The 23,226-nt window shown below is 41.1% G+C and overlaps 1 protein-coding gene across 1 annotated transcript; it reads right to left on the reverse strand.

Moving 5' to 3' along the window:
- Window positions 1-27: 27 nt before the first annotated feature.
- On the reverse strand, window positions 28-23,125 carry MMRN2 (multimerin 2). Its single transcript, XM_009819577.2, has 7 exons — window positions 22,822-23,125; window positions 9,938-10,060; window positions 8,574-8,680; window positions 7,068-7,136; window positions 5,622-5,795; window positions 2,599-4,509; window positions 28-1,588 (listed from the first exon to the last, which is right to left on the reverse strand). The coding sequence occupies exons 1-7, from the start codon at window positions 23,097-23,099 to the stop codon at window positions 1,200-1,202; spliced, it is 3,051 nt and encodes a 1,016-aa protein (XP_009817879.2). The 5' UTR covers window positions 23,100-23,125; the 3' UTR covers window positions 28-1,199.
- Between the last annotated feature and the right edge of the window lie 101 nt (window positions 23,126-23,226).

Here is a 23,226-nt window from a genome sequence, read left to right on the forward strand (position 1 = left end):
TCATCAGAAATACTGGGAATTTCCAAATGCATTTCATTTTGACAAATTTAATTGTTTTAATATTGTTTTGTAAGGCATTAGGACAAACAAGGAAAAATACCACAGTAATTGAACTTCTTTAAAATGAAAGCCTCTGGGATATTTTATTTGACAGAAGAAAAGTTTAGGACATGACCAGACAAGGCCATCTTGAGATTTTGGAAATTCAAAAAACACTCCACAGTTCAGAAGTTCTACTCTTTGTTTTACTCTAATTACAAATTTATTTTATGTTCAACAATGACAGCAGACCAATGAGCTTGCCTTTTTGCTGTTAGTTTTATTTGCTTGCTTGCTTGGTTTTAAACTATTTACTAAATGCTGAACTCTGGGCTGAATTCACGATATTCTTCAGGATTATCTTTAGAAATAAACTGCATTTTCACCACTTCTTATTTTAATATCGTTGACATTTTCCTAATGTCTAAATGTAGATGTAATTCATCCTAACAATGTTATATTACTATTAAATTTTTGCAGTGTAGTTGAAATACAACACAGGCCCAGAAGCAAAAAGACGGGGCCATTTCTAAGATCGTTGCTCACGAATAGTAGCAGAGGGTGCATCTTACTGGGTTTGATCCATCTCTTCCAGTGTTCATGTTGTGCACAGACTGGAACATTGAATTGGAGTGAGTTTCAGAAGTTTCCAAGACGGTCTGTGACTGCCTGCGGTCCACAGAGAACTAAAAGGTAAAACTGTCCTGGCTTCTTGGTTTTAAGCTACTGTTCACAAAATATGAGAGTTGATATATACAGTCCTTCCTAAAATCTTTTCCTTGCCAGTGGTGGGGGTATTTGCCATGGGAAAATACTCTTTTGCTGGGGAAAGAAGAAATTATTTGTGTTATAAGTGAAGGAAGTTCCAAAAAACAGTTTTTCTAATTAGGTGCAGTTGTCACAGTGGAACGCTTTGGGAATGTGTGTGCTGATGCATGTGGAGTCCAAACCATTAGCTTATCGCTTGAAAGAAAGTCCCATTGCTGCTCGTAAGCAACTGATCAAAAGCCAAACACTTCCAGAAAAGAAGCATGAAGACAAATCTAGGGTAGTGCTATGTTTAAACACATGCAGTAGGATTGAATACATCACAGATGAAGCAATAGTGAATTGATCCATTGCATCTATGGAAAGATACCAATAAAACAAAATGTCACTATTCAAGTTTTAAATATTAGAAATCCACCCATTGTTGTCCCAGGTGGACTCCGTTTCACTACAGAGCCCTGCAGCAATTCAAAGCATACTTTCTCCCCTTTCTCCATTTCTGCCATAGCAAAAGTAGTCATGGTGTTCCCGTTTGGTGTTTTCCTCTGACTACTTGAGAGAGTTTTTTTGTACCCACGGCTAAAGGAGAGTTGTCCTAATGCTGGTCCTGAACTGAACTCCACAGAGATGACAAACAGGTAGACACCTTTATGTGGTGCTTTAAAGTAGCCATGTTCAGGGAAGTAACTGTTTCCATAATTGAGGTAAGTTTCATTAAACCTCAGAGTTTTTTCTTTATCCTTTCCTTCTGAGAATCCCACATGGAATGCCACCAATGAGTCTGAAAAAGAAAGAGGAACAGGGTTTTAGCAGTGAGCATTCCTCTCTCCCCAGGATCATCAGGGTGGGAGACAGGGTGAAGCCCTATCAAGCCTGATTTCTGTATGCTCCTTTGTCGAGCTAAATGCTTGAAATGGGTATGCGCCTGGGATTAGATCAAATGGTTCCCTGGAAATATCTGAACCACTACTCTTGGAAAAGTATAAGGCTGAGACCACTTACAAAAAAGTAGCACTTTTTTGCTGTCCTAAAGACAAATCAGTTTGAAATACATTCTCTGCTTATTCAGTCTTAACTACAGTTTTGCAGCACAGATGCCTAAAAGGGCTGATTTTTGCTCTTTGTTATTTGTCCATAACAAGGGCTACAATCATAAGACCCAGTGCTAAAGCTGTGGTGGTTGTAATTACCAGGTGCTTATGGCCATGCGTTTACAGGGAAAAGGAACTGGCCAGTCACAGTGAAGTATAAGGTGAAAACTTGTCTCTGAAGCTTAGCCATAAGAGGGGGAGTGTGTTCTCTGGTCAGCAGTTCATTTAACATATCTGTCCACATTAGGAAGGATTTGGTGTTTTCAGTATGCTCCTTCCAGACTCAAGTAAGAGAGGAAAAAGAAGCAAGAGCTGGAAGCCCAGCACTCCCCATCAGCTTCAAAAGAGAAAACTGCTACTACATTAACATGAGCATCTACAAACAAAATTTGTGTTCTAAACGTGTAGAACACAACACCATTTGTGTTCTAAAGTTGAATTAATTCAAGGCCAATTTCCCAGCAGCTGTAATGGGTGTAATTGGCCTCGAGCAAAGTGCAGCAGTGTATCAACTTGGTTCTCACTTGAACTGCTTATTTTGATGGAGGGGGAGGATGTAAATAATGTCAGAACTTCTCCCTTCAGCATCCCACAAGATACTGACAGGTCTCACAACTAATAGGCTGTGTGCATGGAACTTAGAACAGGGCCCAGAAAGAAGCTAGACCGGCACATGAGCAAGTAAAAGAAAAGAACCCACCTTTTTCCAAAAGTTCTGTCGGCACTATATTTCTTCCACTTATCACTTGCATATTTTCTCTGTGCTTCTCAGGCTTTTTCTTGTCTCTTTGCTTGTCTTGACCTTTCTGTTGCCTTCTCACTTTTCTGGTCAGCATTGACTGAATCTTGGTAACATCCAGACTTATATTTGAGGCAGCTAATTCTTCATCGCTTCCGAATAGCTTTTTAAAAATCAGCAGATGTTCCTCCAGCTTCCGCTTGATGGTTGCTAAATCTGCTGAGAGAATTTCCACAGAAATGTTGAATGGCTCAATTATATTTGCTATTGTGTGATTGCAGCAGAGATTCATGTCACTTCTGGATTCATGCCTCTTGATTGCCAGGCTCAGGTGTTTGATATCATTCTTCAGAGTCATGATATCGTTATAAGCTGAGCTATCCAAGGAGTCATCTTTGGCAGCCTCATAGTTAGGTTCCATATGTTCTACGATGCTGCGTTGACTACTAACTTCATCTAGAGTAGAGGATGTTTGCGTTTCTTCTTTGGGATGCTTATGAGATGTACGAGCATCGTGATTATTCTGTTGACCTCTCTCCAAGAGATGAAATCTCTTCATAAGAGATTCTAAAGTCACATTTTGTTCTTGGATTTTATCTGAGATATGTCTGAGAGATTCTTGCAGCTGAAATACTGATGATACTAGGATACTAGGATCTTCTTCAAACAAGACTTCCATAAATTCTTCTCCCAGTAAAGCTTCCAGTGCTGCTTCATGGCGCATGGCATCTTCCAAAAGAGAGCCGAAAGAACTGTTTAGATACTTGATGTGTCGATGAATTTCTTCATCTTTCTTCTTCAACAAGCCTATGTCTTCTGAAAAAGCCGTAACTTGCGACTGAAGCTGTCTGTTTTCTTCTTGACGGAGATTAAGGGACTGATGGATAGACGGAAAAGCTGAGGAGAGATCTTCAATTTCATTCCTCAAGAGATCTCTGAAAACAGACTCTAAGTGCTTCATATCCTTTAAGTGTGATTGGGTGCCTTCAAGGGAATAAGTGATATTTTTTAAATCTTCCTCCAGTACATCAGTGTCAGAAGATATTCTCTGGCAATTACATTCCTCCATGTACCTCAACAGATCTGAATAGTTTTCCCGAAGATTTGAGAGAGTATAGTTGAGCTCTGACATCTGCCTTTCCACTGCTGCTTTGTTTTCTTCCATAATAAGTGATTTCTCCATTAAAGTTATTGTAAGATCTTCTGGCCTGTACTTCGAGATATTTTTTTTTAACTCCTTAAACCACCTCTCTAAAACTGCAATATTCTGAAAGGCCACGTCTGACTCCATGTAAAGTTCTTTAAGCTGCTTTGCATGCCCTGCCAGAATGTCATTTATTTGTCTGATGGTTAACTGGGTATTTTCATCTTTGGGACCATGCTGTGAGGAGAGTTCTGTTAAATTTTTTTTCAAAGTCTCAAATTTATTTTCAAGATTGTTTTGCTCTTGTTTCATGTTTGCTATGCTGTTGTTCAAAGCTAAGAAATGGGACTGCTGTATCTTATGAAGCTTCTTGAGCTTTATGTCAGTATCTGCCTTGATCATGGTGAGATTATAGTGAATACTAGCCTGCTGCATTTGCAGTTGATTCTCCATATCTCTTTTCACTTGATCAACTTTCACTACATTTTCTTGGACTTTTGATTCAAACTTAGTTCCCAGCTCCTGGAATTCCTTCTTGGGCACAGTGCTCTCTTGGAATCTTTCTATGCTTTTCTTGTTGGCTTCCACGTCATGGGACAGGTTTCTTACCATGTTTGAGAGGTTCTGTAAGCTTCTGTTGAAGCTTGCCCACATTGGGTTAAAATGTTTCCTTAGAAAGTTCTCCACATGGGGAAACAAAACTCGCTGCAGAAGCCTTTCCTGTAGATCTGTTAACACAGTTTAAAAAAAACTAATTTTATTAAATTTAAATTCTGCTTTTGGAACACATCTTAATCTGGCCATGGTAACTCAAGTATGTATTTCTCTATAGTAACTGCCATCTTACTCGCCAAAATCTGACCACAAGATAAATTTTGACAATTGCAAAAATAGCCTAATTTTAAACCAAGGATACTGTGAAGCACATTGTGTCTTTGAGTCTGCAGACAATAACTTAGATGTGTATTGACTGCCCCATTTAAGTCATAAATATACTGCATTTTGAAACCCCTGGACAAGCAGTTTTGTAAGTGGCTGTAACTGCCCATTTTCACCACCAGTTCTTGGCTGGTGGGCTCTTGCTTGTTTGACTGTCTCATCATGGTGTTCTTTTCCTGATGCTTTCTGCAATGCACTTTCTACTTCACAAAGTTATACAGCATCTTAACAGCTGAATATTCCAGGCCAGGACTAAATAACTTGAAAAATCTGTGAAGTATTTTTACTAGGTGGGAATTAGAAATCAAGCCTTAGTATAACTTCAGTGTTGAAACTTGAGTGCCTTGAAGTTTACTGAGGACGATAGTCTGTACCGTTAGAAAATGTTTCTGCAGGCCAATGTAGCCTACATTAATAGGTCAAATTCGGTAGCTCTTTTTTTCCAACTCCTATATACAGCAGGAATAATGTTCCAGAGAAGGGTTCAATGTTACTTTTTTTTACGTACACCAGTCTGATATTCCACACATCAGAGTATATAGCATGAGTATGAAAAAAGGACAAAAAACAAACCTAAATTCTGCATCCCTATGGAAGAGAAGAAGCCATAGAAGCAGAACAGTAAGTGAGTATAAGCAACCTCTTTATTCTGTGGTTAAGGCATATTCTGAAATTCCAGAAAAGTGCAAAGGAATCTGCCTTTCATCTCATTGCCCATTTCAAGTTGCTCTTGAATTTGGTTCATTCATTTGTATGGGAATTGCATCCATTTTTGCTCTCTTTAGAAACAACCAGCAGACCAAGGAATATCAGGGTATTTTTGTTTTCAGTTTGTCTTTCTGATCTGTGTGGTTTTACAGGGCCTGTTGGCAGACTGGTAATTCTGTGTCAGACCTCTCACCTGAATTGCTCTGGTTCGCTTCTAACACCATGCTTGTACCGTTGTTTTCAAATATTCTCTGTAAGTCTCCTAAGTTGCTGACTGCTTGATGAATATCACTTTGAAGATCATCCAGTAATGCCTCCTGATTTTGAATGACTTCCAACATTTCTCTTGAATCCACAGGTGTTGACACTAATCACAAGATTAAAAAAACAAAGTCATACAACGGAGTGCAGCGACCAGGCGACAGGTATTCCTACAAGACCTCTGAGAACACCTGTGTAGTTTTTCTCTGAAACTTTTGCACTGACATTTAGGGGGTTTGTTGATTTATAGCACCTAAACTCGCAGTTTCTTTGCAAAGATTTTTTTTCTCAACAGTGATGAAAACCTAATATATTTAATGATTCACAGAAGAACTTCAGCCACGCTAGCCATCATGGCAGTAAAATGCTGTTCATTTAAAATCTCCCCACGCCGTAAAAATGTTCTGGAATAATAACTCCTTTCAAGCCAATTGACTGAAAGGATAGCAAGGTTTAACAACCCAGAATAAAAGGACAGGATGAAAGAGCAACTGAGGTGTTTCACTAAGGAATCAGAAGCACAGGGTGTAAGTGTCATAGCTGAGTCTCACTGAGGAGCCCTTCAGCTGATGTTATTCTAAATAAATTCCTGCTAAATTGAGCTGTAGATTTCAAAGTGTACACTGAGAGTTGCAGAAACTGTTGTATCCCAACTGTGCCATCCTGGGGGTCTCTTACCCTCCAGGGTTACCTTTGACATTTCAATCTAATCTTTTATAAACTTAAGTCCTGTAAAGCAACTGCTTGTTCATTCAGTGCTGAGAGCGTAATGTAAAGACGACTCTCTTTCAGGGCTACAATACTACCCTAATGCCAATTGCTAGAAGATACTTAACAGCACTGCAAGCCACACCGTTTCCCCAGAGGGCGAGGGAAGGTCCTTCTTGGATACTTAGATGGGTAGGACAGAGTGCCTGAGGTATGAATCTACGGTATCTCATAATAATAATCTCAAAGCTATTGGGTAGCTCCTCTAAAATAGCCTTTTGAATAGATTGTTTTTCTGGTAAGACTTCTGAGCATGGTGTGCTTTCCTGTGAATCCACTTAACTGAGCAAGGGGTTAAACATCCATGCCATTGCAAGGTTTAACGCTCTTGCACCAGCTGGCATTCTCACTAGGTATTGCTGATGACCACCCAGCATACCACTTTTGAAACTCTTGGATGCTTTGTCTAGAACATTCATGTAGTGTTACACCAAAAGCCCTCATTTATGCCAATAAATGCAGTTGTGTAAAAGCCTTCCCAAATAATGCTTTCACTAGAGAGATTGTCCATAGCTTATCATGTTAAAACTGCAACTAAAAATACATCTTCTTTTCTGATCTGCGACTGAGAGGTAAAAGAATGGCAAGCAAAATAACTTCAAGCACATACTGTGGTTTGAGAACTCCTCTTCTTCCCATCCTTCAGTTTGATTTTCTGGCACCAGAATAAAATTGGGATCTGCAATTGAGATGTAATACATCAATGAAAATGTTTTAGATGCATAAACTACTACAGTTTAGCAAGGCGCTGCAGGGCAGTTTCATGTCTAGTCTAACCGATGTGGAGACAGGCCTCTGCATCGCCTGTTTCTTAGGGAAAGTAATTCTGGAGAATTTACTTTGCTTACAGTACTGCACTGGCATACAACATTGCATAAATGATAATGCTGTGCAGCAGGGGTGGGGTTTTTTAACTCGTGCTGAGTTATTGCTCCTAAGAAATGAGTCTATTGCAAATATGTGCTTTTTTTTTCTGGGGGGTCCTATCAAAAGATCTGCAAATTCCTCTTCCTTGTTCCGTAGTTACCTGAACTTTCTGATGGCACCAACTACAGTGAGTGATGCTGTACAAATGAGGAGATAAAGATGGAGCAGCTGGTTTTGCTCACTGAGTGTAACGAAGGAGGGACTAAACAAGAAGCACTGTATTTGGTAATACCCTCCCAAGATTATAAATTAAGGTCAGGCTGGGTCATCACCTTAGAGGTAAATCTGTAAAGAAAAGCTAAACCTACAGAGATAAAAACAGGAACTCCCATTTTATCCATGGAGTCTGTTTGGGTAGGGGAGTTAGACAGAGACTGTGTGAAAATTTTCACACAAGTGTTTGACATTTTTGTTATGGTTGCCTTAATTACAAGGGGGAATTACCTTTTATCCGTTTAAATTCTCCTTCTACTTTTGGAGTATTATTTGCTAAATTCTGATAATGCCATGAAGCACTCCAGTTTTTAAACCACACTGTCCCCCCCTCTCTTTTACTTAGCAGCTGCATGCATCATTATTCAGCAGTGCAAGGAGTTGTAGTAGTTTGTTGTATGTGAAGGCTGTTGCCAGAGCTTCCATGGAAGTGACAGCCTGGGTTGTGTTCCTGTGTCGTAGGGCTGCTCCCCCCTCCAGGAGCCGGTATCGGTGCGGCCGGGGTAAGCAGGGAGGAGGCGGCAGTGCAGGCTGGAGACTGAATGCTGCCTACCTTGTTTGAACTCGGATGCGTTGTGATTTCCCAGCCAGATGACTTCATCCTGTAAATTGACCGTAGGGGCATTTCGCATACTAGTGTTGCTTTCCGATGTCTCCAGTTTCTACCGGAATTAGGCATTCCTAGATGGACTTGTACATCTGACAGGCCCCCCGGCAAATGAATACCTTTATCCATGTCTCAAGATTACAAAGGTGCTGCTAATGGAAGAATAAGTAGCTAATGCTACTAGCTACTAATTGCAGCTAATTACAACTACTCCTCGTTCCAAGGTCTCAGTGATTTGGGGCATAGCAGACCAAAGAAAATAAGGCATTGATTTTTCAAAAAAAGGAAAAACAAATAGGCAAACACTTCTTGCCACCATGACTGGCATTTAGTCATTAATTCTCACGCTTGTTCTCTGGCTTTCCTTACCACGCTGTTTGCAGTCCTTGCCAATAAATCCAGGACAGCATTTCCACTGCAAAGACTTCAAAACCTTCTGTTTTACTTGGTAGACTGGCTTCAGAGCTGTCCTGTACCTGGGGAGTAAGGGTCTGGGCATTAGATTGCAAGTTAGTGTCAGCTGGCATCACTCAGGCTAAATTCACTGACTAGCAGCAGTCTGGTGCCAAACATGTCCTAGATGACTCATGCAGAACACAGTTAAGAAATTTGTCATAAACTGTATCACTGCTGCTTAGTAAAACATTTAGGCAGTCCACAGCATTTTTTTTTTCCCCTACATAAGATTGCTTTTCAGGACTACTGTCTACAACAGGAGGTGTGTGCAAATTCTTACATGCAGACAGAATGTAACTACTACTCAGTGAGCAGGGCTCCAGGGGTCTGCCTCATGCTTCACTGTTCTTCAGTAGAGATTTTTTCCAAATATGCTGGCACTGATCTCACAAGTCTGAGAAATGTCACAGATGGCAAATTTATGTAACCATCAGAAACACAACTGTAATATTTATTGTAATAGAGTCCTTTTCAATCAAGTTTGGACTGAGCTGGAACTTCTGTAATATTCTGATGAGTTGTAGAGAAAGTTTTATTTTTAAACAAATGTTCCAGAATGTCACTGGTACCAAGGCAGATGTAATTTTTTTTAAAAACTCCACTAGAAATAATCATGAAACTTTTTTTTTGTTCAGAGAAAGAGAAATTAATTGTATTAACAAATAACAAAAACGTTTCTGCCATCAATTAACTACATCGGTGTGAAAACATGTAGGTGAGTATTAAATATTATTTCACTTCAGAAGTGTGTTGTGATTCAGTGTCTCCTAACATTAAAAATGTATCAGCCCTGGTACCTTAAGGTACACTATTGGCTTTCACCAGTACTCTTTGGGCAGCCAGTCCTTCTGAAGGAAGAGTAAGCACTTGGGCAATTGCACATCTCTAACTCCTGCCATGTAAATGGTCTCGCTGATGGCCACAGGCAGAGATTTTTTTAAGTTATGTGTGTATTATGACCTGAAAATCATGGAAAAGGTATGGTCTGTGGGTTTGTTTGTTTTTTTTTTCTGGATAAACATGTGGGAAGATTTGAAAAATCACTTGATCACCTTGTAGTCCTGTACTCGATGGCTTGGAAAGGCAGTTGTTCTCCCGGGTTACTTATGTCCCTATGGTGATTAGGCATTTAAATCGGACCCTGTGTCACTTTGGTATTAAACTGAGTGGGTGCTTTAACTCTTTTTAAAATACATCATTAAATACTTTTTAAAATACCATCTAGATACTTCAGAGAAAATTATGTTGCCTTCACTGATGTTATTTGGGATACTTACATGATCTTCTGGCAGTCTGGTGCTCCGTTTAGACAGGGCTGTTGGGAGTTGACAATGTACTTCTCCTTCATGCAGGCTTCTATGTATGTTACCAGGCGGGACTGCATGAAGGAACACCAGTTCCTAGTGGAAGAAAGACATGGGAAAGGAATTTGAAGTAGGTCTTTTAAAGTCTCTGCTTGTAACAGTGCCAAGGAAGAGTGAAATGCAGAAGGGCCTTCTATTTTTTTTCCCTTTTTTTTTTTTTCCCCTTTTCATCTGGATGATGAGGAAAGTGGAAAATGCTTGCTAGCTTCTCCCTCCACTCCCAGTTCATTTGTTTTCATTGGGGATGTTTATCTGAGTTTGTTACAAAAGGGTTGATTGTCTGAACTTTGATGCATTAGTTCCATTTCCAGTCCTTTCATTTAGCAGGAGAAATTTCCAACTCACGATAACCTGCAGGTTAATGTCACTTTAAATGTCAAATTGCTTTTCTCGGCATGTTGCCATCTCAGATGCCTGATGACTGACTCATCAGGTTGAAGCAGACTGCTTCTGAAAACTTAATCCTATGCAAACTACATTAATAATCGGTGTCTTCCTAAGTATTATTTCTTCAAGATAATAGAGTGACTGATTGGATTTTGTGAATTAGACTAGCTTTGAAATAATTTCTCCCATCACCTGCAGGAAAATAATATTGGAAAAATGAGGGTGGTTTTCTTGGGTTTAGCTTTATGCTTATAGCAAGGACACATGAGTGTTACTAGTCTGGTAAATTTTCCAAGTCCAAATTATATAGACATCTGTTAATCCCAGAGTGTAGGCAAGCCTCTTCATTTTCAAAAGTTTAAAGTTAAGACATGGAAGTGTACTGTTGGTTGAAGTTTGATGGTTAAAATCCAAGATCAGAAGTGACAGGAAGTGAGGAGTAATAACTGTAATGGGAAATGAAAAAACAATGTGATTATTAACATCTGATTGACTAGTAATTGCAGTTATTGTTGATAAACTATGCATGTATTCAACCCACTGTTTCAGACGGTGTGTTTACAGAAGTTCATCAGTCGAACACCATGGGATCCTACCATTCTCTATGGATAGTGAAGAGTAGAAAAGGCATGTGACAGCTTTGTTTGGACAAAGAAACTATAGGGAGACAAGGGGTCCCTGCTCTCTCACTGTTTAACTCTGGCTACAAAACCTTCAGAGGAAGAGTCACTGAACCAGCAACTGCATTTTACAGACAACCTGTCTTAAAGACAGTCGGGGGCCTTGCGTTTAACACGAATTTGGCTGCATGTCCTGCCTATTGTAGGAGAGCACCTACAACGGTTATTTCTAAAACCGTGTGCGCACGGGGCCATTAAGAAGTTGCAATGTATCACTCAACAACATACTGATGTTAAAACATGCTAATCCTTTTCCTTAGGGAAAAGGTAGGGTTGAGCAGTTCGGAGGAGAAATTTAAAAATATATACTACCCTCACTGTTACAGCTAATTCACCTTAACTTTCCAGAGTATCTCTATATAGACAGGCCCAAACAGGCTGCCAGGTTAACAGTTAACCGGACTGTTCCTCTCCTGGGAAATGCAAGTGGGGCTTGGATTTAGTTCCTCTTTTCAAATGCAGATGCAGTTTTTGAGAAATAAGGGGCTTACAGCCACACTGACTCTGGCAGCTCAGCCTCGGTGGTTCAGGCTCTGAAGCGGTGACCTTCCACAGCCCGTGCCACCTGGGCATCAGGCAGGCTGCGGAGGACCCCATCTTCCCCAGTCACCCGTGAAATTCAGCTCTTCCCTTTGCAGCGGAACCTGTGGCTCTTCCAAACATCCCTTCATGCACGCTGGGTTGGGGCTGTTAACTATCCTGAACTGGAATGCCAGACTCCACAGTTTACATTACAGTCCTGCTTTCTAGATGGGAAGATTGGCATGAAACCAGTCGCAAAAGGGGTTCGAGGCCTTTTTCACTCCCTCACGGTAAAGCACCTGCGGAGAAAACAGGTCTCTAATTGTCATGAAATTACCTGTCCAGGTTGAAGACCGCTTGAATCTCAAAAACTGAGCTACTCTGCTGTGTTAAATGTCCATGTGACTGGTGTATTAGTGATGGCAAGAACTGGTCTTTATAGGGTTTTTTTGGTTTGTGGTTTGTTTTGTTTTTTTACCATTGTTCTTCCTGATACTGCTGCTGGCAATTCAGTGCTGGAAAGTTTGAATGCCCAAGAGTAAACCTGATAAGTGAGCAGGTGCTATTTTCACAGGATCTGGGGTTTTCTCCCTCTGTCTGGCATCTCTAGAGGTCTGCTGTTCTACCTCCAGTAGAACAGCATCTGGTAGAGTCACAGCCATTACTATGAGCCTTAGAGCTTGCTGGTGTCAATATATGCAGCATATCTGCGTAAATGAAGCCTGGAGAAAAATTAGAAATCATATTATATGCCATTATGCATACTATTAAATTGCTTTCCTATAAGAAATCAACACTAGTTTCTCAGGGGAAAAAAGTAAAATCAGGCCTTATGTGGTACTAGTCGTGTCAGTTGGGGTATTTGGAGAGATCAGGAGGTTCTTGTATTCCCTGAGTTTGTCAGCGCTTGTGTTATGATGGAGCAGGCGTTGTATGAGGGAGAGAGCCATGTCTGATTAAAGAGCAGCTGAACTTTAGGCAGTATATTTTTAAACGGGAAGACAGGAACGAAATCTCTGATAATCAGCATATATGGAAAAAGTTTGCCTCTCTGAGAGAGTTGCAGAAAGAATTGGGGAACTGAGTCCTGCACAAAAGCAGAAGCTGTGGCCGCAGCGGGTGGGCAGCTGGGAGAAGGGGAGGAAGCTGCAAGGAATCTGGAAACAGCAGGAGGAAAGGGCAGGCAGCCTGGGCCAGCTGGGAACAGTTCAGCAGGCTTGCTGGGGTGTACGCAGTCTCTTCTGCTCCCCTGTTTCTTAAGGAAAATGTGATTGCGATTGCAGTGAGCACCCATGCAAACAAAGCTCTTCATCTCTTAGAAGCAGGGGCAGGAATCTGGCAAAGCCTGCAGCGCTGGGAGAGCTGAACAGCAAAGCAGTCTGCTGCAGCCTTGGCTGTGATTTCAAGCCATAACAGCTGGTTTGGTGAGCTGTAGTTTTAAGGCCTTTGCAAGTGACTGGGGGAGGTTTTGTGCTTATTGTTGATGGGAGTCTTGTTTCCTATGGGACTGAACCAGAGGACAAATCCTCGAGTTTTTATTAAATCGGTACTCTCCCAAACGCTCTGCTTGTGTCACCGGGCGGTTCAGTTAAAGCCAGCAGACCAACACACGCGCTCTGGCTGACGTCTGCCTCCGAGGTGTGCGTCTGTCCACCAGGCTGTATAAGGCTTCATCGCTTTTCAGTGGTCGGCGTAAGATGAATAACTCTGAAAGAGGCCCCCGGTTTGTGCTTGTAGTGAGGCTGTCCTCTCACACACGCTTGGCAAGCCATAGCTGGGAGTGGCTTTTCCCCGTCAAATCCTCTCTGTTTTTTTTTCTGGGGAAATAAAGTGACCGGGCGCTGCTGCTGGAGCTGGCTGGCATTGTTGCTAGGTGCAGTATCTTGGGTCTGCCCGCGGGATGCCTGCCGGATCCAGGCAGGAGGCTGCATTCAGTGTGGAAACCTCCTTTTAAAATAGGATTCTTTGGCTTTAGTGTTTTGTTCTTTCCTAATGAAAACAATCCACACCCCATGAATCATCATCTGGGCTGATTTGTTTTTCCCACCATACGCAGCTCCCAAACAAGTCCTTTGAGTCATATAGGCCATAGAAATCTAAACCAAATGTTTACATGCGTCAGCACATGTGTGAGCAAGAATGGGGCATCGTATGACTGTGAGTACTTTTGCTATATTGCACATGTAAATGTGCACACAAATTTAATAGAAAGTATGAGGACTCCCTTTCAAAACCTGTTAACGTGTTGGAGGTACCTGGTGGGCTTCCCACTTGTAGAAAGGTCTTCTGTTGTATCAGAAATGGAATCAATGGTTGATCCCAACTTGATGCTTACTTTGGACAGTTATTAGCATTATGCAGAATGAATAGCATGAAAAAAGGGGGATTTGATGGACTCTCAATAAAAACTTCCTTTAATGGTGGTCACATCTCTTTGTGTCCATTTTTCTTTAGTATCTGCTCGCTAGTTCTCCCTCACTTGATCTTAAAAGCTTATTCGTGGAGCTGAAGTGCTACAGAATATCACATTTTGGTTTTAATAACAAAAACTTTTAGTGGTTTTGAGTTCCATGAAGCTTATCAAAATTTATTCCTTCATCAAATAAGTCAATAAGGCCTATTTTTTCCCATCTGTAATGAGCTGCAATATAGATACATGTGCCCAAAGGTGAAACTTTTATTGCAGTTATTTTTTGCACATCTTGTCAAATGCTTCCTTTAAGGAAACTTTGATATCTGTTACTAAAAATACTCCTTAACTGTATTAACCTTGAGGGAAATATGTCATTCTTTAATGTTAAGTGGAACAGTTTAAAGACTTACAAAGGCTTGATCTGAAGTTCAGTGAGGCAAGCAGGACGACTTCTGCTGGCACCAGTGGGCTCTGAATCGGGCTTTGAAGTTTCAAAGAGCTGCTCTTTCACACATAGCACTTTCTTTATTCAGCTGGTTTCTGGAACACAGCAGCTTTGTCTTCTGCTTCTGCGTTTTTTTTCCTCTCTTTGTAATTATGTCGCTTCATTCACTGAATATATAACCAGCTTAACACCCTCTGCTTTTATTCTCTTTAATACAGTTTCCTTTTGATTCGAGCCTCTGCTGCCAAGGAGAGAGGAGTAGAAAGAAGTTGCTCATGTGAGGAAAGCAGAAGAGCTTTCTCTCCAGTCTGGTGAATGGTAAAGTTTGTAACAGTACTGCACGTTAGAGCAACACTTAAGGGAACCCTAGCAAATTCAGGGCTACAGATGTTTCAGTTGTTCAGTTGCTTTTCCTGTTTTACATTCCAAGCAAATGAATCCTTTTTCTTTAACCGGGGAAAAAAGTATGTGAATAATTTTCTTTACTAGTCTCCTTATCGAATAGAGTCTTCACATGAACAGAGTCATCCATTTTTGCCTTATTTTGAGGCAAATGTGTTCTTTTGTCTGAAGTTAAATACAACTGATGGCAAGGCATTCTGTATTTAAATAAGATTCAGCAACTTTAGGTTAGCTCAAGCTCCTTTTATTTGAATCTTTAAGGTCTTTAAACTAGAAACTGATCTTACAATGATTTTCTTTCTTATGTTGGACACTAATTCTGCTTTTACTGAAACACTGCAAAATGCAGGCAGTTCTATCTCTGATTCTAGGATTTGGCTGGACCACCTTATTTCATAGCAAACAAAATGAAACCCACAGAACCAGGAGATAAAGCGAGATGGCTGGTCTGCAGTAATTATCACTCTGTTCAGATGAATACGGGGTAGTCTCTTTTCATACAGCGCTACACCGACAGTTGCAGCATGATCGTGAGTGAGTAATGCCCTCCAGCTCAGCTAGGTACTTATATGCTTTATTTTTTTTAGTTTCATGTTCTCTCGATTGGCACTGCAATGCATAATTTTAGACACTTCCTAGATCAGTGGAATTTTTGCCTGAACAAAAGGACTTCAGGACGTTGTTTTTCCATAATTTTTGTTGTTCCTTTGGCTGTACTAGTACAGCTGGGTTGTCCTTCACATCAATTTCCTCAGGTTTCTATTCTCAAGGAAGCCAGTTTCTATAGTTACTTTTAAAACTCCTGTCCAGCCATTACCGTGTCTACCACTGACAGAGCACAGAACTTTTCAGGTCCATCAGACTTTCTTTTCTATACTGTGCAAAAGGCACCAGATGAGCAATTACTGCTGCATAAATGTGCTACAAGTTGATGATAGAGGACTATGTTCTTCTAATTCAAAGAAGCAATTTTCCACTAACTTGTGCAGAACGACTCCTGATTCATACCAGTTGAAGCGGAAAAGAAGTATAGGGCTTTAGCTATGGAATAATCTATGTTCTGTTTTTCCCTCAGTGCAAAATTCTCACTGGCAAGGAAAAGCAACCTCAATAAAACAGAGGTAAAATAATCCCATTTAAATTAATCTAAACTAGGACTATGCATGTCAGTTTTAAGACAGACATCTCTCTTTATTCATTATGGAATGCAGAAGGTATTCAGCTGTTGAAAAAGGTGCTGGCTTTCCAAGGGAACACGGTGTGCCATCGCGTTTTTAATTAGCAGACAGCAGTGATTGCTGGTGGTCTATTGGTGAATTGTCAAGCTCTTCCCGAGCAGCCAGCAGCCCTGTATTCCAATCAGACAGCAGAAATTCTCATAGTTTTCCATCTTTCCCTTAGGATGAGTAGAGCTCCCTCTCAGGCAGGGTGTGGGATTTTCCTGTGAGTCATCCCAGGAACCACCCTGGTTTTCACGGGGGTTTAAGCAGACTGATCGATTTGCAGTTTACCTTAACAAGCTGGGCTGAAAAGAGTGGTAGTGGTAGTTTCAAACATGTGGATTTCCATACAGTGCTGGAAGTCTTCCAGAGCCCTGAGTAATGCTGGTTGAATGCCACTTTTATTCCAACAGTAGAGACAGCTAGTCTGGTATCAGCTGGGACTTGTCCTGCAGAATGTCCTAAAGACTTAGTGCAGTGAAGGCTTTCTGAGCAAATCCAGTCCTGAACCTGGAGCCTCACTGGGAGCAGGAGCTCAAGAGAAAGCAGGCTTGGCTGGGAGCTGGTTTTGAGCCAGATCCAACTTGTACAAGCTACTTCAGAGAAATAGATGCAAGAGGTTTTTCCTCTTCACAAAACATCCACAGCCATTACCTCATTTATATTACCCTCCCCACAATAGAAGCTCCTCAGCCCTCTCAGAGGACAGCTTACACTTGGATTTCATCTTTTGATTCCTGCAGACTTAAGCTCACCACCAGGGGAGGTTTAGGCTGGATATTAGGAAAAAATTTGTTACGGAGAGAATGGTCAAACATTGGAACAGGCTGCCCAGGGAGATGGTGGAGTCACCGTCACTGGAGGAGTTCAAAAAACGTGTAGACGTGGCACTTCGGGACATGGTTTAGTGGGCATGGTGGTGTTGGATTGATGGTTGGACTTGAGGATCTTAAAGGTCTTTTCCAACCTTAATGATTCTGTGATTATGTGTGATTCTATAGCACACTCACTCCTTTGTCAGATCTTGTCTTGAAGGAGGAATCACAGCCAGCGGCCACCTACTAGCACAGCTGTGCTGATGCCAGTGAGTCAAAAACACGCAGGAAGACAACCTTCCCAGACAGATGGTGTGCAGACAATGTGCACCAGGGTTTGCCCTGACCATGTTTTGGGCATGAGTGTAATTTTGTTCAGGGTTGGCCACCGATCACTCGCTCAAGGGGTAGTGACCCTCACAAGTAGGAAGGCGTCGGATCCGCGTGGTAAATAGTGCTGATGGTGATTCTGTGGCTATGCTGAAACAAGAGATCCCTTGCTATCTGCTGAAAGAAAGAATTGCTGCAGCTTACACTAATGAGCTGTGAAACGAAACAATCCTTTGAGCACAGAGGGTTCAATAACTCCTATATCACATGCAATGAAGCTGTATCATTTGCATCAAATATGCTAAAAGGGAGTCCTTCCACCTGCAGCTGTGCAGCTCAACAAGAGCCAAATATTGGGCAATTTCTTAAAGTCCTGAAAGGAGCCAAGTGCCTAACTTTGATAGGAAACAATTGCTTCTGTTAATGAACTTGGCACTGCGAAAGCTATTGTTGAGCACTCAATGGTCGTTCCACTAGTTTGCAGGATGTCAGGGGCTGAAGATCACATTTAGCCGCATTTCATCCAAACCTGTTTTATTTTAAGCATATGTTCTATGCCCCTTTGTTGGGAAATGTCAGTACCCCATAAGCTTCCTAAGAAAGTCCCTGTCTAGTTTTGAAGAAATAGATGAGTCAGTGTGAAATTGGTCTTAATTAAATCAATGAATGTTTTCCTGTAAAAGCAGACAAATAAATAAGCTATTAAGATTGAGCATTGTTCTGACTTTACCTAGAATAAGACTTGATTTGGCTTTTCTCTGCTTGTCTACACTTCGGAAGATAGTTCTGTATTTTGACACCCTGGGTAATCACAAAACCAGGCCTCTTTCTTTGTGGCTGTCTCAGTGCCCAATTAGAGGAAGAGGTGTGTTTCAGTGAGATAACAGCACACCTGGATGGCATCAGGAAGCCTTCCTCTAATCAGGGCTGACTGCACAGAGTCGTGTGTCCAAACCTCAAAATGTGTTAATGTAATTAAGGGTTCACTGATGCTGAAGATTTCTGCCTTTCCTATTTATAGTTCAGGTGGTGGGGTTTGGGGTTTTTTTAGGTTTTGTTTTTTCATTTTTTTGCACACACATTGTAATTGTAAGGAAAAATCCCAGTAGATGACAGGCTGAGCGTGTGTTTGTGGATTAAAGAGAAAGAAAGAAAACGAAACCACCTACCGAACTGGAGAGCAAATCCAAAACAGAATACTTGGCAATGATTGCACTTTTGGAAAGGCAGAGAAGTTCTGTGAGACTTTGTCATAGATGGGGAAACCAGCTTTAGTTGCTTTGCTCCTTCCTATCTCATCACCACAGTCCATTTCTCCCATACTATGTGAGCCATCCATTTGGGGACCAACCAGTGTGGTTACTGAGGGGGAAAGTTAAAAATAACCTCTGTTTTTTCCTAAGATTATTTTTAACCTGGAACACTTAAGTGATCTGGTTTACAGTGTTACTTGACAGGCAGGTCAGGGCAACTGAGGGTACAGGCGGCTTTGGGCTTTGCTGTCAGAGCTAGCATGTGATGGGCTTGTACCTTTTAGATGTTTCATTTATCTTTTTTTTTTTTTTTTTTTAAATGAAATATGAACACTAAGTGCGTGAAATCTGAGTTGTCAGCCTGACTGTTCTTGGTGTTGCGGGCACATGGATTAAATTAAAGCCGGCCGGCTGCGATTCTGCTCAGTGCTGAGAAAAGATAGGAGCCTTGGGCTACAGTGCTCCACTGATGGTGCTTCAGTGCATTGCTTGATTTGAGAAATAATCTGTTTGTAGGGAGAGAAAACAAGCCCTTCTGAGTGTAATTACAGTAGAGGTCTTCCTGTGGATCTCAGATCAACAGAGCTAAGTCCATGGCAAAGGTATAGAGAAGATGGCGTGTTCTTCCCAAGGCCAGGGAACCTTTCCTTTCAAAGGCTGGCTCACCGTGTTCCTGGCCCTCATACAGTTGCACGGAGGAGGACATATGTGTCCAGTTCTGTCTGCCCAGGTCTGAACTGTACAGCCTAAGGGAGGGCACACAGCTGTATACTTACACAGCCCTCTCCTTCAGCTCCCCTGAGGCCAGCTCATGTGTCATTACCAAGTATTTGATGGAAGCGGCTCTAAAGAAAGAAGAATCTCCAAGGTGGCTTGTCAGTTTAGGATGAGTTTCCACAAGCCATCAGGTGTGTCACCAACATAGCAATTGTCAGGATAACAATAGTGATGTATTATCTCCTTAACATATTTATTATCCCTTTCAACATGACTTGATCAGACAGCAGTTGAATTGGCTACACCTAGTGGTAAGAATTAGGGTAGGTGATGAGCTAATGCAAAGCTAATGAAAGCTCTTATTTGATATTTACTGGATCATTTCTAGAACTTCCACATATCTGGTCATGTCCCGGCCACCTTTTCAAGCCTCACTTTAGCTGCCTGTATCCACACACAGGAAAGCCACCGGTAACAACAGAGTGTTCCCATGAAGTTCTGCATTAGGCATCTGTTTTATATGGGAAGTGAACAGTGCAAATGTATTTATTACCTATTTTGGGTAGCATGCATTGAGTATTTATGAAATCCAGAACCTGTTTTTACTGTTCTTGCTCTTCATCTTCCATTGCTAAAACAAATGCTAATACAGTCCAGCAATTTCACAGTACAGACCTCTTCATATACTTGTGCTTTCATTTCCCTTTTTAATTCTGCAGAAAGTTTGGGTACATGTGTGTCCATTTACCTCAGCCATAGAATAAAATATCTAAAGTCAAACCAATCAGCTCATATGAAGTACAGCTGCTGGGGAGGGAAGGAAAAAAAAAGATTATTTCCTTTGGAAAATTGGCCCTTTTTGGTATTTTTTATTTTGTAAATAACAAGTACAAACACTTGTCCACGTTGAACTTGCAGAGCTTCTCTGGTGCACTCAGATACAAGCAACAGCTGAGATGATCCTAAACTGTTACCTAGTTCTTTCTCTAAAGAATAGTTGATACAAAAGGATTATTATCCACACATTTATCTTTTTTAAAAAGTCATCTAAAGGCCAGTGAGTTCTTATTGATTTTCTTATTTTAGAACTCTTACTAGAATAACCTTGTTATTCTGAGAGGAATTCATTAGTTAAGTAACATATCCAAGCATTTGACTGGGATCTGACGAGTCATTTCACCTTACATGCTGGAACGGAAACCAGAGGATTCTTTCTGACTAGTTACTAGATGTGATGGTCTCAATTATTCAAATAGCCGCAATAAGAAAAATAATAATCTAAATTTAAAAAAATTCTGAGAATATTTTGTAACAACCACTATTCCTAATACGTAGGGAAAATAGCAAGAGGTTGGAAAAACTACGTCACTTTTGTTAGAAAATTATGAGAGTCAAAACTTTGTTCTCAGAGACAAAGTTACCATAGATTTTGTTCGTTTGTTTGTTCATTTCCTAGTTCTGAAAAAAAAAGTATTTTCTTATTTCAAAAGAAAACTAGAAGTGGGACATAGTTTTGGTAGAAAATTATTCCCCGCCACCCTGGGCTTTTTTATGGCATGTCTTTATCTCCCTGTATCTCTTAATTCCTGGTTATCTCCTGATGCTTTTCTTCTTGCTCTCCCCTTTAGAGATATAAGCCCAGTTCCTCGATGTTTTTTTCCAGGGCATGTGTCACACTTCTAGGGAGAAAATACCAGGTTCGTGACAACTTCTTGTCTATGCATAGCAGGGTACTCCAGCCATGAGCACCTGACACGCACTTGAGGACTTCAGGCTCTGAAGGTACATTGCTTCAACCATTTGACTTTCAGAATTTGGAGTGCAGTTACAAAGGGAGCCGTGCTGTATCTTCTTATTCACACTCTCTCCCCTCACTTTTGGATGTAATTCCTCTCAAAGTCTCCAATTTCTCTCGTAAGACATACCAGCTTCCTGAGCTTGTGTGCACTATAAATGTGATAGCTCTACAAAAAGAACAAATACCTTAAAGCTACTCTAGGCTGGATTTTGATTGCCTGTAGTCATCAACATAGCTTTATAATTGGGAAGAACATTATGATTTGACTCATTATGCAACTATCTCCATAAAAGGAGGAAGTATTTCTCTTCTTGGGAGGAAATTAGGATGAGTAATAGCTGGTGCTGAACTGAGTTACACAAGCTGGTGCTGAACAAAGTTACATAGCAAAGGAAGAAATCCCTACTAGGACAGTATATTACAGCATCTTGCTGACCTATACATGCACCTTTTTACACCATTGAATCTTCATAGTTCTTATAGTTTTCAGTATGTTTTCAGCATTTCAACCAGCAATCAGATGATTACCACCTTGCAGTACAACGTGGAAGTCCAGAGTACCTCTTAGGCTTTGTTTTCCTTCCTCTGACAGTGTCTGAAATGTATTAACCAGGAGTTGGTGAATTAACGGTGCATGTCATTATCGAACACTACCCATCAGGAAACTGGAAGTCAACACTTCCAGGCTTTAGAAAATGACTTAAGGGTAATGGTAGGAGGTACAGATTTGTGGGAAGATGTAGTGTGAAGGGCAGCAAGGCTTTAATACACTTACCATACTACATGCAGGAGGGAGGCCTTAATTTTACATGTAGATGAGATTAGAAACAAGATTGCATACTTTAATTTGCGTGAAAGGGAAGCATGACATGAGCAAGGCTTTATAGTCTCCTTCCATCTCCCTTTTTTTTTCTTTCCTCAATAGCATTTAAAGGGAAAAATACCAGGGCATCCTCAAGCACTGAGCTGTGAACAGCACTCACTGTGCTGCTGTTTCAGCTCTCCCAAACAGGGCTCTGCAGTACCTGTCCATCAGGGCTATTAAAGATTCATTCACTGTCCTGCTTGGTTTTCATCTATTTTAAACATTTAGAGACCTACTTACATGCCCTGTAAAACTTAAAAAATCCTAGTGTTTGGAAATCTTTCTGGTGAAGTACCTGCCTTTTCCACTCAGGCTGGTTACTCTTCTGCTACAGATTACCATGAGAAGCATTTCGCTGTCATGAAAACCTTTGGGAGTGCGAACCTGTAGTAATTTTCCTGCTTATTTATTATTCTTTACTTTGTTATACTTACTCCTCACTATTTTTGTTTTGCTAACAACCTGCCATTTTCTTTCCCTCTCCATTCCCAAGGCCCAAGATTGCAGCCAGGCACATTCCAATGATGGGCAAAGGTTGTCACAATCAACAAAAATAATCAGCATCCATTTGTGATGAGAAAAAGTCAGTAAATTAATTTTATCTAGTTCTGCTTTTCCAGAAATAATGTTTTGGTTTATGGTGCTACGGCAGAACTGGAAGGCTTCGTATCTGCCAGGTGTGTCCAGAGACCTAAGCCTATTCTGCCATCTCAGACGAGGACAAAGAGCCGGTCCCATCTGTGGTTTCATCCTCCACAAGCAGTGTAGCTTTCTGCTTCTGTAGTTAAAACATTTTAAACCCCCCTGTTTGGGTATAGATTGATCCCTAAAATCTAATATATTGTAATGAGAAACTTCTATCGAAAATGGTCCTTTACCAGCAGATTATAAAAGCATCAGACAGGATTGCTGTATCATTACGTGTAAGACAGGTACATTGGGGTACTTACCCATTTCGGGCCTGTGGGCTCGCAGCTTCAAAATCCTCGCTCTCTTCCTGATGTGAGGAGACCATACTTGAAGGGTAATCTTGAGTATCCTCCCTGAGCCCTTCTGCCTCCCAATAACCTTCTTCCCCGTGTGACAGAGGAGTCCTCTGGGGGTAAGCAGAGGTCTCATAAATTCGCGGCTTGTGCACTGAACCATCATGATATCCGTGATGGTCTGAGTGTTTGACCAGCTTTGCCAACCCTATTGTATTACAGATGAGCAAAAGCTTCACTAGCATCGTGGGTTTTTTCCCACCCAGTTACACCTGTCTCTTGTTCTCTCCTCTGAAGCGCAGCCTGGATTAATTCAGGAATGCCTCAGCGATATACTTTAACTGGAAAGTTGGAAGAAGGAAGGAAAAAAAA

The sequence above is a fragment of the Gavia stellata genome, chromosome 9 (genome assembly GCF_030936135.1).
Source record: "Gavia stellata isolate bGavSte3 chromosome 9, bGavSte3.hap2, whole genome shotgun sequence".
Lineage (NCBI taxonomy): Eukaryota > Metazoa > Chordata > Aves > Gaviiformes > Gaviidae > Gavia > Gavia stellata.

Coding starts and splice junctions, on each gene's coding strand:
- MMRN2 (XM_009819577.2), bottom strand. CDS start 23,099: ATGCTAGTGAAGCTTTTGCTCATCTGTAATACAATAGGGTTGGCAAAG. Junction 10,061..22,821: donor AGCCCACAGGCCCGAAATGG/GTAAGTACCCCA, acceptor TTCTTCCACTAG/GAACTGGTGTTCCTTCATGC. Junction 7,137..8,573: donor CAAGGACTGCAAACAGCGTG/GTAAGGAAAGCC, acceptor TCTCAATTGCAG/ATCCCAATTTTATTCTGGTG.